Source organism: Poecile atricapillus, chromosome 3 (assembly GCF_030490865.1).
Source record: "Poecile atricapillus isolate bPoeAtr1 chromosome 3, bPoeAtr1.hap1, whole genome shotgun sequence".
Classification (NCBI taxonomy): domain Eukaryota; kingdom Metazoa; phylum Chordata; class Aves; order Passeriformes; family Paridae; genus Poecile; species Poecile atricapillus.
In genome coordinates this window covers 58,563,613-58,579,502 of record NC_081251.1, presented here as the reverse complement: position 1 = coordinate 58,579,502, position 15,890 = coordinate 58,563,613, and the positions used below count along the sequence as shown (strand labels likewise).

Genomic DNA, 15,890 nt, shown 5'->3' with positions numbered 1-15,890 from the left:
GGAGCATATGCTGTTCCCCATGAACAACAAAAAGCACACTGGAGAACAGCGGGAGCAGGGCTCCACGGCAGGGGGTGCAAAGGAACCCCCTTTAACTATTTCTGGCCAACATCTTCCCATAAGGTCTTCAATGACGACAACGTTTCTCTCTGAAAATGCCATTGCTCCACTTAGCAGATGTATCTGGGCTGTCCCTGGACTGATTCCCTGCCTGGAGAAATCACATCCAAGGGCCTCCCGGCCTCTTGTAAAAGACAGCATCCCTGCTCCATGCTAACAGCTCTGACTTAATAACTTCTGCAAGACTGACAATTTTTTCCATGTATCGTGGACATACATGTGTTTCCGTGTAATTTCCATTACCCATACAGGTACATACCAACATGTCTGTTGGTGCATTTCTTTATGCAGTTTTTTAAGCATCCACGGGATTATTCTACAGCAGAGGCCTTGCTACAGCCACCTTCCCTCCGCACTCCACCACCACCAGATCTGCCACTGTGGGAAGTTGCAGATGTGATTTTCACATATGGCAGCTGTATCATCCCTTAAAAAGGCAAGTTAAGATTACCTACTTCAAATAACCTGCGTCCAGCCGAACAGACCGCAAGCAGACCCAACCTTTCCACTTTTGTACTCTGAATCACTCCTTTTGACAAGTGAACTTCTAACCTCCCATCTGACAGCTCAGCCACGGCGTGCCCAGGGCAGTTTCACAGAGACCGGTCCCACGCCGCCCCTTCCCGGGGCACCGGACCGAGACTTGCTATAAATGACACCTGGAGAGCAGCCAGGGTGACGCGGAGGAGGGCACCGGCTCTCAGAGTTGGCCCGGAACACCGCGTCCCGCCGCTGCCGGCCCGTCCCCGTCTCCCACATCCCCGGCGACTCCGCGGGGAGCGCAGGGACGCACCTGCGCCCGCCACTCCTCCCCGGCAGCGAGCGCCAGGGCAGCACCAGCCGGCACCCATCCATCCATCCATCCATCCATCCATCTATCCATCCATCCCTCCTCCATCCCACACCCGCCGCCAAGCACCGCCCGGCGGGAGCCGCTCGGTGCCCCCCGGCGGCGGCACCGAGCAGCCTCTGCCGCCACGGCGAGGCCGGACGGGCGCCGGGAAGGCGGCAGCGGGAGCGGCACGGCACAGTACCACCCCATCCCATCACATCCCATCGCATCGCATCGCATCCCGGCCCCGCACGCCGCCACGATCCCCGTTATCCCGCAGCGCTGGATGCGGAGGGGGGTGCAGGGGGGCCACACCGGCCTCCGCCGCCCGGGAGTTTTAAAGGGACAGCGCGCCTCGCTAGGACGGGAGCAGCGGCTTCGCTCGGAGGGCGCCCGCAGGGCGGGAGGGCCGCTCCCGTTCCCGGTGGTGGGGCGGGCGCGGAGGGAGGGGCGGGGGCTGGGTGTCTCCCGCTGCCGCCACAGCGCTCGCCGCCTCCCCTCCCCCACGGCGGGGGCTCCTCGCCGCAGCCTCTGTGCTCCGCTCCCGGTCATGTGACCCGAACGTAACCGGACAGGAAAAGCCGCCGCCGCCGCCGCCGCGCTGACTCCGTTGTTGCTGCTGCCGGGCGCGGAGACGGCGGCGGCCCCCGCGCGGCGCCACCCGGCGGCCCCCACGCCCCCCAGGTGAGCGAGCACCGGCCGCGCCGCGCCCGCCCCGCGGGGCAGCCCGGCCCCGCCGCCCGCACGTGCGCCCGGCCCCGTCGCGCCGGCCGCGGCCCGGGCTGAGGCGGCGGCGGCGGGGGCGCGGCGGGGCCTGCTCGGCCCTACCTCCGCATTGTGTGCGAGGGGCGCCCCGAGCCCCGCCGGGTCCGAGCGGGCCGAGGGGGCGCGGGGCGGGAGGTGGAACTGCCCGGTGAATCCCCGCCGGGCCGGGCCGGGCCGGGCCGGACTCGGCCGGGCGGCTCCATCCGGGACACGGTACGGGGGGGGGATGGGTGCGCACCGAGGAGAGGGCCGGACCGAGCCGGAGGGGAGTGGGTGGGTCGCGGAGAGGGAGGGAGAGAGGGAGAGGGCCGGGGGGGCCGGTGCCGCCCGGCGCGGGGATCGGCTCGGCTCGGCTCAGCTCGGCTCGGCCGGTTGAGGCCCGCGCTCCCTCCCTCCCGCCCCCTTCGGCGGCGGCGGCGGCAGCAGCAGCAGCAGCGGGATCCGGCGCGCGCGGGGCGGGGCGGCCCCGCCTGTCTCCCGTCCCCCCCCCGGCGGGTTGGGATGGGCCGGCCCTGGCGGCGGCGGCGGCGGCTCTTCCCGTCTCGCGCGCCCTGGCGGCTCCGCTCGCGCTCCGTCTCGCGCGCCGTCTCCGTCCCGTCCGTGCGCGCGTGGCGTGCGCGGGGGGGGGCGGCGGGCGGGGCCAGCGGGAGGAGGGCGGGGCGGGGCGCAGCCAGTGAGAACGGCGCGCGGCCGCCCGGCCTTCCGCCCCGGCGGCCAATGGGAGCGCGCCGTCCGCTCCCGCACTGGGGCCGGGCGTGCTCCGGGCATGGAGCGGGCGCGCGGCCGGACACGCCCCCCGGCCCGGACAAGGCGGGAGAGCCCCGGCGGGGGGTGGGAGGCAGGGAAGGGGCGCGCGCCCTCCCGTCCCGTCCCGTCCCGTCGCGGCGGGCAGGGTCGGGCCGGGCTGGGGCCCATCACGGGTCCCCGCCCGCCGCGACGGGTGAGGGCGAAGGCCGAACGTGCGGCTGCCGCCGCTGCGGGAGGTGCGGCGCGTCGGTGAGGGGCCGGGGCCGGGCCAGTGCCCCCTGTCGTCGGAGCCGGGGCAGCGCCGCGGGCTCGGTGCTGTCGAGGTTCGGTGCCCGGGGTGCGAGGGGCAGACCGGGAAGCGCCGTGCCCGACCTGTTCCCTGCCAGCCCGGTTGGCCCCCGTGCCCCGCGCACTCCCGCGGTGTGGTACCGGCGCTTCCCCGGTGTTATCCTGGGCTTGTGCCGCCCCCTTTTCCCTGCGGGGGCTCCGAAGCGAGCACCCTTCCCGAACGGGCTCGCCCCCGCGTGGCTTCTCACCCAGCGCTGAACAGATTGGGTAATTTCCAAAGCCGCGGCAGAGCGGGGCCGGGCCAGGGAAGGACTGTCCCCACGGGTTCCAGGGCACAACAAGTATTTCACACGCTTGTTGAATCGGTCAGCGCTGAAATACGGCCTTGCCGATGTTAATCACCATTTTATTTAGCTAAGGGTAAAATTCCTGAGCACACGCATTGCTATAATATATAAAGTGCTTTCTTCGCTCTTTTCATCTGCCCTGTCATTTCCTCAGAGTGTAATTACTGTAGTGCTAGTGCATTTAAATATCATCCAGATACATGTAAAACACAATGTTGTTCACATGTATCGTTTTTTAAAAGATCAATTCAGGTCTCTAAGGAAGGGCTTGCTGTTTGCGGTAAGAGTGTAGCTCCAAACTAAACACAGTAAAGACGGTAATAACTGGAAAATAATGCTTGTCTGGCTTGGAGTGCCCTCACATCGGTGGTTTGCTCTGCTCGGCAAGTTTTGTTGTCCAAGTGCGAACCAGACTGAATTTAAAAACTGTAGAACACATTAATAATCTAAATAAAGGTTAAAAAAAAATCAACAAAAAATGGTGTATTTTCTGTAACATCACTTGCATGGGGCATCTTGCAGAATTAGATAACACCAAGCATGATTTTTGTTCCAGCTGACAGCAAGTATTCCCTCTTGTGGAGAGAGGGAGAGAAACACGCCATATTATATGTACAAACTTAGTTATCCAAACATCAGTTTGGGGAGTAGAATATGTACCTAAAGAGAGCTGAAACCTAACTTCTTTTTCTCTTATTAACTGTAAGAAAATAATCAGGTATTATCTTACACTGTATTTCTTTCTTTGTTTTTACACCCCTGTCTCCACTGAGTTCTGATCTCATGCAAATGCAAAGGAATGCATTTTGTCAGCCTGGTTATTGCTTTAAGTAAGAGGGAATTCTTCCCTGTCCAGCAAGTAGAAATACTTGCTTCTCCAGTGACTAAACATACTGGCATATATGGAGTACACTTCTGTTCTCTTTCCCAAAAAGCCATGCTCTTACTTCATAAAAGAAACTAGCTGCTTGAACCTGACTTAAAATTTTGATAACTTGCTGTTAAGTTTAGAGGGGAAAACACCCAAGACTTTTTATAAACCTTTTGGTCCACTTCTAGTTTCACATTTTCTTTCTGTTCTCTTCTGTTCTCTTCTGTTCTGGGCATTACATGGCCAGGAATTTTGTTGGCTTCTCTTGTTGTTTTATGTTTATGTACAAACTGCTTCATACTTTTACTTTTTTTTGCCCGAAGCTCTATTTTCTTTGATTAAATTTGTTTCCACTCTCTGATCTTACTAGCCCTATATCTATCCATCCATCCATCCATCCATCCATCCATCCATCCATCCAACCAGCCATGGGTAACTGTCCTAATGTGTTTTCCTGTCTGTTTTTTTCCCCCGAAGTTGCCAATTTTTGCTTCCAAGACTCCCCTTGAATCCTTGAGAAAAAGTTTGTAGCTCTTAGGTAGTTCTTTGTGGGCAGCCTCCAGCAGCTGCTACAAGGAGGTGCCCAGCAGGAGGATGAGGGGCTGTGGAAGCCCTGGCTTAGGGGCGCTCAGGTCAGTGCCACATTTCACTGTTCGTTATCCTGCCTGGTGCCAATGGCTAGCCATGGACAGAACTGTACCTCTCACCCTTTGAGTTTCTTGATTTGCTAGGTAGACATGAAGCATGCAGACTTCTTAAAGATGCTGTTGTGGCTGGTCTCAAAAACTACTAAGTTACTCTGTGAAAAGATTGACGCCTCCTGTATTGATAGTCCAGGGGGCTTGCCAATACCTAGAATGAATTCACTGTTTGAGCCTGGGAATATTCAAGAATGTATCTGGTATTTCCCAAGAGAGAGATAAGCATCACAAATATTTGGTTATTTAATGTTGGGCTTGGATTCAGCTGGGTGGACCCATAGCTTTTAGGAAAAAATATACAGACACTGAAAATCCAGGTTAAAAGTATATAACTTGTCTTTTATTGGGTTGTGTCACTCCTACCAGTGTAGGTGAGAGTGACTTGCATCAGAAAGGAAATTCAGTTTTCCTATTTGAGCAGACAAGTGGCAACCAAAACACTTTCCCACTCTGTATAGATGTTTTTACTACTTGTTAATTTATCTTCCTCTTCCTTAGCTATTTATATTTCTGTATCCAAGTACCCCCACCATGCCTTTTCAGAACACTTTAGCCCTGGCTGTCCTTTGCTCTTTAAGCCTTGGCAAATCACTCACACCTTTGTGAATGGCATTGCCCATCATGAAAGAGAAATCCTTGCCTCTGTGCAAGGTATCTTTTAATCAGTAACTTGGGATTAAGATGTGTTATTAAAGTATGGCATCTGAATATTGGAGAAAATATCTGTTAAGAGACAGCTACTGTTGCATCTGTGCATCTACTGTTAAGTTTTACATGAAAGTCATTTGCTTTTCAGAGTGTAAAAAAATGGATTTGGCCAACCATGGACTTATTCTGCTGCAGCAGCTAAATGCTCAGAGAGAGTTTGGTTTCCTGTGTGACTGCACAGTTGCCATTGGGGATGTCTACTTCAAGGCACACAAATCTGTCCTCGCTTCTTTCTCCAACTACTTCAAGATGTTGTTTGTTCATCAAACCAGGTAACTCTAAAAAGGTTCACCGTTTAAACGTTGTTCAGTTAACTAAGATAAGGAGGCCTAGCAACAAAATGTTCTTTTTGCTTTTTGTTAGGACATAAAGAGCGTGGAATCCAGTTTTAACTGCAAACTAGAACCTCGCTTAAAAACATGTTAAAGTTGAACTGTGATTCGTTAATGCTAATTTTATAATGTAGCACAAATTCTTTATCCTTAAAAAAGCATAGAAAATTGAATTTCTACAATTGAATACTTCAAGGATCCTCTCTTTTCTCAGTCACTTCCCTTCCCCCACTCACTATCTTCTACTCTGTCTTGACACTGTTCTTGACATTTGTGTAATGTTATATACAATCCAATAAGTACTTGCTAGGAGGTTTTGAGAAATAAACTTACAAAAGAGGTGTGTTTCATTTTTTTCCAGTTTATCGTCAATTAAATAATAAAATACAACGTAATGGTGGAAAATAAGGGGGTTTGTGGTACTTTTCTTTCTGTGAGTTTTTGTTGGTTTTTTGGGGTTTTTTTGTACCAAAGGCTTATATCAAGGAGATTGAAAAGATCACCAAAGTGTTAGACCACTTTAAAGATTTTTTTTGTCTTTTTCCAAAATACTTGAACTAACTCGAAAAGTTCAGGTTAAGTGATTCACACTTAACTCTTTGGCTAACAGTTCTTAGCCAGAAATGAACTGCTATGTCAGAAGTGCATTTGCACTTCTGAGAGAAGGGTTGCAGGCAGATGTTATCAGTCTTGATGCTCCATCAAGAACACACAGTCATCTTTGGAAGACAGCATTGCAAAGTTTATTTTTGAGTCATATATCTAAATTCAGCAGTGGTCCCAGAGAGAGCTCAAGAAGGGTGCACCTTAAGAAATGGAAGAATTTACTATCATTTTCTCCTCAGCTTGGCAGCCTACTGCATTTAGAGCATTCAGACCATAGCACGCAATCATGTCCATTTCTGAATTTTTGTGGTTTATTTATGTCTGTTTTTAATAGAGGAGCTGCAAATACTTACGGAAAATAATTACAATCCCAGTTCCTCTCCTGTTAGCTAACTGACCTCACAAAGATGTTTTCTGTTTTGTCTTCTTCTGTGAACCTTGCCTTACTTTCTGCACAGACACACAGCTTTAGCTAGAGCAGTGGTAGCTGTTTCAGTCCAGAGCAACCAGTAAAGGTTGATGCACAGGGCACACTCTGAGCTGGAGGGTGGTGTTGGTTTCAGTCCTGCTGGGCTGAAGAGGGCATCACAGCCAGAGCATCTCCTTTTGAGTGCTCTAATCAAGAGACTGCTAGGCTGACCAGGCAGTCCACTGGTGCTGCTCTGTCTCCCTCCCTATTTAAGGACAAAAGCTGCTGTTCTGCTGTGTAAGGAACCTGGACTCCACGGGTTACCCCTCTTGCATCAGATCCCCAGGGGGATTCACAGCCTGTCCTGCATGGTTTCTGGATCATAGTGCACTTGGGACAATGCGATACCACACATTTGCAGACCTGTAGCTGTAAACCCTAGTAGGACATAGAAGCCCAGCAGGCAAGTGCCAGATGAATTTTAGGTGTTTTCAGGGCTAAATACTGAGAAGAGTTTATTGGACTGTGAATTTAGAGTCCCGTGCTAGCAGGTTTTAATTTAGCTACAGATGTGTTTGAATCCAGCCAAGAAAAGGGGGAAAATGTCTTTGCAGTTTACAAAATATATTAATATGTGACAACACATGTACAACATAAGGGCAGTTTTAAAATGGTATAGATCGCAATGGGACAGATTTTCTTTCAAGCCAGTTACTTCATTGAGGAAAGAAGTCATCTTTCAAGTAGCTCCTAAAATTAGCTCTTTTATAGTAAAGCATTTCTCTTAATATTTATTGCAGATTCTATCTTTTGAATTTAAGTAGAAACCTCCTATTTTTATCAAAGCTTGAATAACCTAGAACTGGAAAAAAATATTTTCCTTCTGTCTTATTTATAATTTTGTTTCACCTTTCAGTGAATGTGTCCGTTTGAAAGCGACCGACATACAACCAGATATCTTCAGTTATCTCTTGCATTTGATGTACACTGGGAAGATGGCACCACAACTCATTGACCCAGTTCGACTAGAACAGGGAATAAAGTTTCTGCATGCATATCCACTAATTCAAGAGGCCAGCCTTGCAAGTCAGGGAACCTTTTCTCACCCGGATCAAGTCTTTCCATTAGCATCTTCATTATATGGCATTCAGATTGCAGATCACCAGATAAGACATCCCACTAAGGTTACGTCAGCAGCCGACAAACTCGGGCGAGAACCACGGCCTCAGACATCACGGATGAACCAAGAGCAGGCTTCTGAAGGCTCACAGCTCTCGCAGTTGGGTGCAAATCTGCCACAAGTGACCCGGACAAGTATGTCTGCTTCTGACCCGTTGCCATCTTCTCTATCTCCAGAATTGGTATCTGCTGCTGGTAATAATTCACCTTCAGGAGAAGAGGCCAATATGGAAGCATCTTCTTCAGATGAACAGCCTGCCTCTCTCACAATAGCACATGTCAAGCCAAGCATTATGAAAAGGAACGGAAGCTTCCCAAAATACTATGCCTGTCACCTCTGTGGTCGCCGGTTCAACCTGCGCAGCAGTTTGCGGGAGCACCTGCAGATCCACACGGGAGTTCCCTTCACATCTAGCCAGCAGGGAGAAAGTAATATTTCTTTGTCTCTCTGTAACAACACAGCTGATAAAGATGCCATGGAAGTGCCTGAAGCGGGGATGATTAGTGACAGCGAGCTGCAGCAGATCTCAGACTCCCCAATAATTGATGGGCAGCAGCAGTCAGAGACACCTCCCCCCTCCGATATCGCAGACATTGACAACCTGGAGCAGGCAGATCAAGAGAGGGAGGTAAAGAGACGGAAATACGAATGTTCCATCTGTGGTCGCAAATTTATTCAGAAAAGCCACTGGAGGGAGCACATGTACATACACACGGGCAAGCCCTTCAAATGCAGCACTTGTGACAAAAGCTTTTGTAGGGCTAACCAGGCTGCCAGACACGTGTGCCTAAACCAGAGCATGGACACATACACGATGGTGGATAAACAGACTCTGGAGCTCTGTACTTTTGAGGAAGGCAGTCAAATGGACAACATGTTAGTACAGACCAACAAGCCCTACAAATGTAACTTGTGTGACAAAACTTTTTCAACTCCCAATGAAGTAGTCAAACATTCGTGCCAAAATCAAAACTCTGTCTTTACACTAGAGGAAGATCGCTCCATTCTGTTAGGTGGTGGGGACACAGAAGCCACAGAGACTGATAACGCAGTGTTAGCCTCCATCAAAAAGGAGCAGGAAGCAGTGTTGTTAGACTGAATGTGAAACCTATATCAATTTTTTAAAGTTTCTTTACTCATTTTTTATTAAATCAATTTTTTCCTCCCCCTACCTCTTACCTCACTTACCCCTGCCATCTTTTCCAGCAACCTCCTTCCCACCTTTTGTCTTCAGCAACCAGAACTGTACTGGCACATTAGCAAATTGGACTTTGCCTCTCCCACCAAAACAAACAAAAAAGCTCTTGCATCAAACCACAACAAAATTGATTTTAATACAAAGGAACATGTGAAAAAGCAATCCAGCTAACTATGTTGATAGTATTAGTTATTCCAAATTTAATAGATTTTAAACAAAATTTAGATTGTTTAAAAGTGGATTTAGATACAATGATGAGTGTAACAAGAAACAGAGTATCAGTTTCGTAAGCAAAGGATATATGTATTTTAGTTTCCCTGGTAGAAGGCATTTTGAGATCTGGCAGATTAAACACCATGCTCTTTACAAGTCCGCATGCACGTTGATTAAGGTTGTAACCTAAGCCCTCAGAACTTTTCTCAAGGAATGCAAAAATCTCTGTTCATTGAGTTAAAAAGAGCTGAGGGTGTTGGTTTTCTTTTAGCTGTATGTTTTCCTTCAAGTATGCCTTTGGGTATCTGTTGCAGAGTCAGGCAAAGTCGTTACTTAGTCAAATTTTGATTAAGTAGCTGTGATAGTAATGTGATGGCAATCTTTATATATATATATATATAAAAATACTGTATATGTATAAAGATTTATATATATATAAAGTGTCTGTGTGTATATTTGGTACAGGTAAATAAATGCACACATCATTTTTAAGTAACTGGCCGTCTACTCTCAGATTCAGCCTGGAATGTCTTTTAGTTGTTTGACAAAGTTAGTCATTGCACAGGTTACTTTTAACCAAATTTGAAAGGTCCTGAGCTGTGTGCATTTTTATTGACCTGTTGAAGAGAAGCCAATAGGTAAGTGTTGTCACCCAAGCTACCAAGGAAACTAGAGAAGTGGCATACTGGTGAGCACTGCACCATCGTTAGTGCAGCACATGCATGTGTTGTTAGCTATGTAGAGGTTTGAGTCACTCTGGATGAAAGGAGAGAGAAAAGCTTTATTCCCTTACTCAGGCAAGGAATGTCCATGATTTCATTTGGTCTAATGGCATGAGTTAAGAGGGAGGAAAAGCAGTGTTCTAGCAACGGGGGATCATGGTTGTTTTAAAATGAATCTGTAGTGCTGGCTGGGAAATTCTGCTCTATGAGAGTCCTGTTATTTTGAAAGCCAAGACAAAGCCTGCAAAAACTGAAAGGGTGAATTCTATAGTTTTAGTTACTGCTGATGGTAGTACTGCATCTTTGTGTTAAAAATCAAGTTGTTGAATTTTATTATTTTATATAGATGCCCAGATTTTTTGCTGGTAGCCTAAAAACCAAAACTGACAGCAGCAGTGAAGTTCACTGAGCAATTACTGGGCCAACAGAAGGTGTAAGTGGACAGAAAAAGTGCCCCATCATAAATGGAGACAGTGTGTGTTTGGGGGGAGGGGTGGGAGAGGGCAAGTCACAAACCACAGCTCTTCTCTGTGTATACGTTTAAACTGAATATCATCTTTTTGTGTATAGTTAAGTTCTCAGATTTGTAAGTTTTTATACATCATTTCATTGAATAAAAACTGAATTAAATGGGATATGATTTATTGAGTTGAAGGTGAAAGGCTGTTGGTATTCGGTCTTCCTGGATGAGCTCTTGCTGAATCGGTTTAAAAGCCAAGCAATGTATTCTGTTTATCAGACTAAAACCTCCATCACACAGGTGAACAATGAGCTTACTAAGAGTGGATTTAGCACAAAAAGTCTCAATGTACTAGATTTTTTTCCCAGTTTATTATAATGTGACCATTATTGTAAAGTTTATTGTAACTGATACTGATTTTATTATCTCTCTTGTATTAGAGTAATAGGTTTTAAATCAATTGACTTCAAAGTATAGAAGTCTTTTGAGGTACAAAAATAACATTTTACAGAATTATTTTAGTGCTGCCCATTTTAAAACTTCTTTAGGATCTTCGTCTACAAGTATAGTTTCCTTACATGTGGGTTTTATTTCATCTTTCTTAGTCCAAAATGCTCTCAGAGTAGAAAAACAAAAGAATAAACCTTTTCTAGTTCAGGGTAATGTCAGCTTTGGAGGTATCTGTGGTTTAGGGGATAGTCACAAGTTCATTTCCAAAATGACTGAAGCTGCTAAAGGTGCTACCACCTCAGCTGTTAGTTACTGCTTAGATGCTTTTTTTTTTTTTAATTCCAGAGCTCCAGTTCTGCTCTGGGGCAAAAAGTACAACAGTTCAACTCCCCAGGTGGCTGTTTGTGTCAGGGTGCACATGGCCACACCATTTATTGTGAGACATTATTCTTGCTCTCACCTCTCCTTCCACACTGTTTGGACATCATGATGTTTGCTAACTTACAAATTAAATGGACTCAAGCAAATAACAACCAGTCTTTAAAAAATGCTATTTTTCTGTCAAACCTCTTCCTTATTTCAGCTCTGCAGAAGGTTTTGAACAACTCACAGATTGTGCAAAGACAGAGATGAGCCGGGAAGAGCCTCACTGAAGCATGTTGCTGCTGGCAACATCCGGGATGTAGAAGATGGGAAGTGGTGACTCCCAGTTGGGCAGGTAGCTCCTCTGGAGGGCAGTGTGGCCTTGCAGGCCGGTGTGCTGCCCAGCAAGAAGGAGCAGAGTAGGGCAGGGAACAAGCAGCCATGGAAGGAGTCGGTTATGACTGTCCTGCTGTTACAAGGAACGTGAAATTGCAGGCTCAGCAGAGATACTTTCACCTGTTGATATTTATTCTTGAAATAACTGTCGGGTAAAGAGAAAAAAAAAACACAATAAAGAGACTTTTAATATGTGTTGAGCTATGATAATGGTTTCTTTTAAATACCTTTTATTGTCTGATGCTCCACAGGGATGTTAACTCATTGCCTTTCAACTTCATGAGCAGTTTTGTTCCTTTAGATTGAATTAGAAACAGCATATTCTGGTTGTTAACAGCTGCATCAAGAATTTGGGAAATTGCAGCACAAATGCAGATTTTTTTCAAGCTTATTTCTTTAAATCCTCTGAATTATTATTACAGTCAGAGACAACTTCAGGGTTTATTTTCCTGTGTTTGAGTTGGAGATTTGTGACTGAGTTGCTCATTGATCATTCACTCTGCTCACTTGCTGAAGCTGTGAATTTTCTACCAAATGAAAGCAGACATCTTGGCAGGAGCTGTCAGTGAAAATCTGCCATCATTCAAGGCCGTGGGCTGGAACTTCAGCCCCATGTTTTTCCAAAGGAATATCTTCAAAGTTAATTTCCTAGGCATGTCACTTGACATCTCTGCCTTGACTTAAAAAGTACCAAACACCTACGAATCTCTCTGCTCCAACAGAGGAGTATAACTTCTGAAAGTGAAGTTTGCAGTCCATTGCAGTCAATATTTTTGTATCAAGTTACTTCTCCTTCACTGGTCTGATAATCATTCCGCTTCAGCAGGGGGAGAATTTACCAGAAGACACTTGTGTTACAAACATTGAACATCTAAAATTGTGCCCCTGTTTACACTGCAGAGCCTTCAGTTGCTGTCTTGATTATTTAGAAAATCTGGCTGGCTCTTCAGCTCCAAATCCCATAAAAAAATAGCCTCAGTCATAAAAAAGTTGTCACTTGCAAGAGAAAAAAATACATTTACTTTAAATAACTTATTTGACATTGGAACACCTTTTACATTAATTAAAGGAGACCTGGTCAGACTTGAGCAAGTGCTATGGTGGCTGGTGGCATCACAATCTCTCAATGTTTTTTTCCCAATCTGCCTAACAGCAGGATTGCCTTCCTTGGGTATTTTGCCTTTTAGATATAGTTCTTTAGATATCTTCATCCCAAGCACTTAAAGATCAAATTGATTAATCCTTAACCAAGTTAAAGTAGTTTTCCTTGATTATATTTCCACACTTTTAAATCTTAAAAAGTAAACACAAATAAGGGAAGTAATTTTTTATTATCAACATTGAATTGTATTTATTGCTTCCCAAAAGTCAGTAAATGTTTTAAGCTACTTCATAGCTATGAATAATTAGGAGTAATCATGTTACTTTAAAAAAATAAAATTTAATACCAATTACATTCCTACTTCAACGCTGTAAATGTGACACTGTTAATTACAGAAGCATACTTTGGTTTGTGAAATCTAGACTACCATTTGTGATGGAGGCTGGCTGTTACTCTACCTGAGACAGAGTGTTTCCATTTCTACAGCTCGTTTAATTCGTTTTCCTTTGTAGAAATTCCCAATGCCACTGGGTATCCCATGTATACCAAAAGTAAAACAAAACAGAAAGAAGCCAGAAGTTCTTTTGCAACACCTTTTCTTAATGTGTATTTGCCAAATGATCTGTGATCATCTCTAGAAATAAGAAAAACTCACTGTCCTTAAATACGGGCTTCTATCAAGCCTGCCATTAAGAAGGACATATTTAAATTAAATTGAGCCAAAACCACATAACACATTTCCTCTGCAGTACAGCCCTGGTGCTGTGATGTTGGTGCATCCATGCTTTTGAACAGGCCACATGTGCCAAGATGCAAGAGTTCAGTGTGGCCTCAGAGCAGCTGACAATGACTGTCATCGTTCCTTGAGGTGCAGGTGTTCTAGCCCTTGTGCCAAAGGAGCTGCCAGCAGCACTTCCTCATATTCAGTCCATGCCTCTTGCCTTGGCCAAAACTGAATGTTCCTTCCTGGAACATTAGGAAATCTGCTCAGGAGGGAGAGAAGCAGAGTCACAAAATGAAAGTTAACACAAATGTTCAGTTATTGTAGTGCTCTGTGGAGTGTGGAGGAGGTACCCGGCACTCCAGCATGCCTCGGCACAGATCCACAGCCTGTACCCAACCTGCTGACTGTGTCAGGACTCATTTTGAAACAGCTCATATGCTTTTTGAGGGAGCTTTCTGATCAGTCCATTGTTTCCTTATAGCCTTAATCTCTCAACCACATGGTTAAAGCATTTTCTATTTCGTTACTACTGTGTTGTGTAGTTCCCGTTTCAGCAGTGAATTATTTTACATATTGCTATTGTTTATTTGGGTCTCTCAAATTCACAGAGCAATGTACTCTGTCAATCAAGCTTTATTTCATGAGCTTGTTAGGTAAAAATCAAAGCAGGGTTCAATTCCCTTTTGACAAACTAGTCTGACCTTTCAATTTTCTAATGTGTTGCATCAACAATTCACACGTTCATTAACTCAGGAACTGACTAAAGCACATGCTTATGAGCAAGAGAGCTGCCTGGCTGAGGGTGAGGGTGCTCATCCCTCTTTTACATCACACTGTAGGTGTCCCCTCTGTCACCCCAGGAAGCAGGACAGCCTCAGCAGCCTGGCTTCTGCTACATCTGCTGCCAAAGACTTCTGGGGTAAGCTGGTGTATTCCTGCCTCCCAGCTCGGAAGCCTGGTCTACACCTTTCCTGTGGCTCACTCTGAAGACTTTCAGGCTCACCAGAAGCTGCTGAGCAGTCACAGCTGCTGTTCCTGCGTTCCTGCAGCCACGGGCACTTCTGCCGGCACGGCTGGGCCTTGGCAGGGGCTGTGCCTTGGGCAGCAGCGAGCAGGAGCCAAGCCAGCAGTGCTCTGGGCCTGGGCCCTGCTTCTGCTGCTGCCCTCTCATCTCCTGACTTGAGTCAGTGTGGCAGCAGGGACAGCAGCAATCTAGAGCTCTGCTGCAAGCACAGCACGAGGTAAGGACAGGCACAGGCTCCTGGGCAGCCCTGAATATGGACACTGGTCACAGCCTCTCTGTTGGTGCTACACTGCCAGCATGAACTTCCCATCCCAGCAGGAGCAGGACATGCCTGAGTTTCCTATAGAGGGGTAAAGTCAGGTCCTTTCACCCCAACAGCAGTGCTTGAAGGATGTGAAGGGAAATAGTCACTCAAAGCATGTGATTGGCAGCTGATGAGGAAAGGAAGGCGATGGCCCATTGCCAAACCAGCACTACTCCAGCTGCTGGCACACAGTTGTCCACAGACAGATATATACACAGAATATACAGTAATAGTTGTTCAATAATAATAATCTTATTCTTTCATATGTTTGCATTCTTATGCAGAATTAAATATTTTAAATCTCATTTTGATGCACCATTGTGATATTTATAACAGAATGGGACTTAGAACAAGTCCTGATTTGTGCACAAGAACTGAAAAAGAACATTTGTAGAAACTTCATCCTTGTTCACTGAGTTCATTAGCATTCAAAATTGTCATGCCCTTTTTAATAAAACTAGTGTGATATTCATTTTAAAAAGTACTACAGGCATGACTTGAAGGATTTAAGTGTTGCTGTGCTTCACTCTTCTATCATATAGGAAATGTCCCAGAGCAAAGGGCCGCAATTTCACCAGTTATTCCTATCTGTTGCAAGTGAAGCAGAAGCAAAAATGAGCAGAAGGAATCAGCTGAAATACGGATCAGATTTCATCGGCGTGCAGAGCTGTGCCGCACAGAGTGGAAAGCTAAGGTGGTGACACAGCAGCTCAAGCTAAGTGGGGAGAGTCTGAAAGAACTGAGCAGTTACTCAGGAAGCAGCCACCTAAACTGTGAAGCTGTGATCATGCCTGCAAGGACACCACCTTTCCTGTTTTGGGGTGGGGTTTGAGTTTTTTTGTTTTGCTTTGGGGTTTTTCACATTATATTAGCTATTTTCTCTTAGGAGAATGGTACACTTGTCCCAGGGAATAGGAGCACTACCTTCTGTTCTCATTAGCTCCAGGGTCAGAAATCTCTTAGTTTGGGATTTGCATCTGTGTCCTAAAAGAGAAGAGCACACTAGGAATTTGGAAATGATGGCTGTA

At 46.7% G+C, this 15,890-nt stretch overlaps 1 protein-coding gene across 2 annotated transcripts; it reads left to right on the top strand.

Moving 5' to 3' along the window:
* The first annotated feature begins 1,390 nt into the window (after window positions 1-1,390).
* ZBTB2 (zinc finger and BTB domain containing 2) lies at window positions 1,391-10,672 on the top strand. 2 transcript variants are annotated; one of them, XM_058835882.1, is made up of 3 exons: window positions 1,391-1,636; window positions 5,468-5,651; window positions 7,643-10,672. In XM_058835882.1, the coding sequence occupies exons 2-3, from the start codon at window positions 5,479-5,481 to the stop codon at window positions 9,003-9,005; spliced, it is 1,536 nt and encodes a 511-aa protein (XP_058691865.1). In that variant the 5' UTR covers window positions 1,391-1,636; window positions 5,468-5,478; the 3' UTR covers window positions 9,006-10,672. The 2 variants fall into 2 exon arrangements, with proteins under 2 accessions (XP_058691865.1, XP_058691864.1); XM_058835881.1 differs by lacking the exon at window positions 1,391-1,636 and having other exon boundaries at window positions 5,446-5,651.
* Window positions 10,673-15,890: the final 5,218 nt, after the last annotated feature.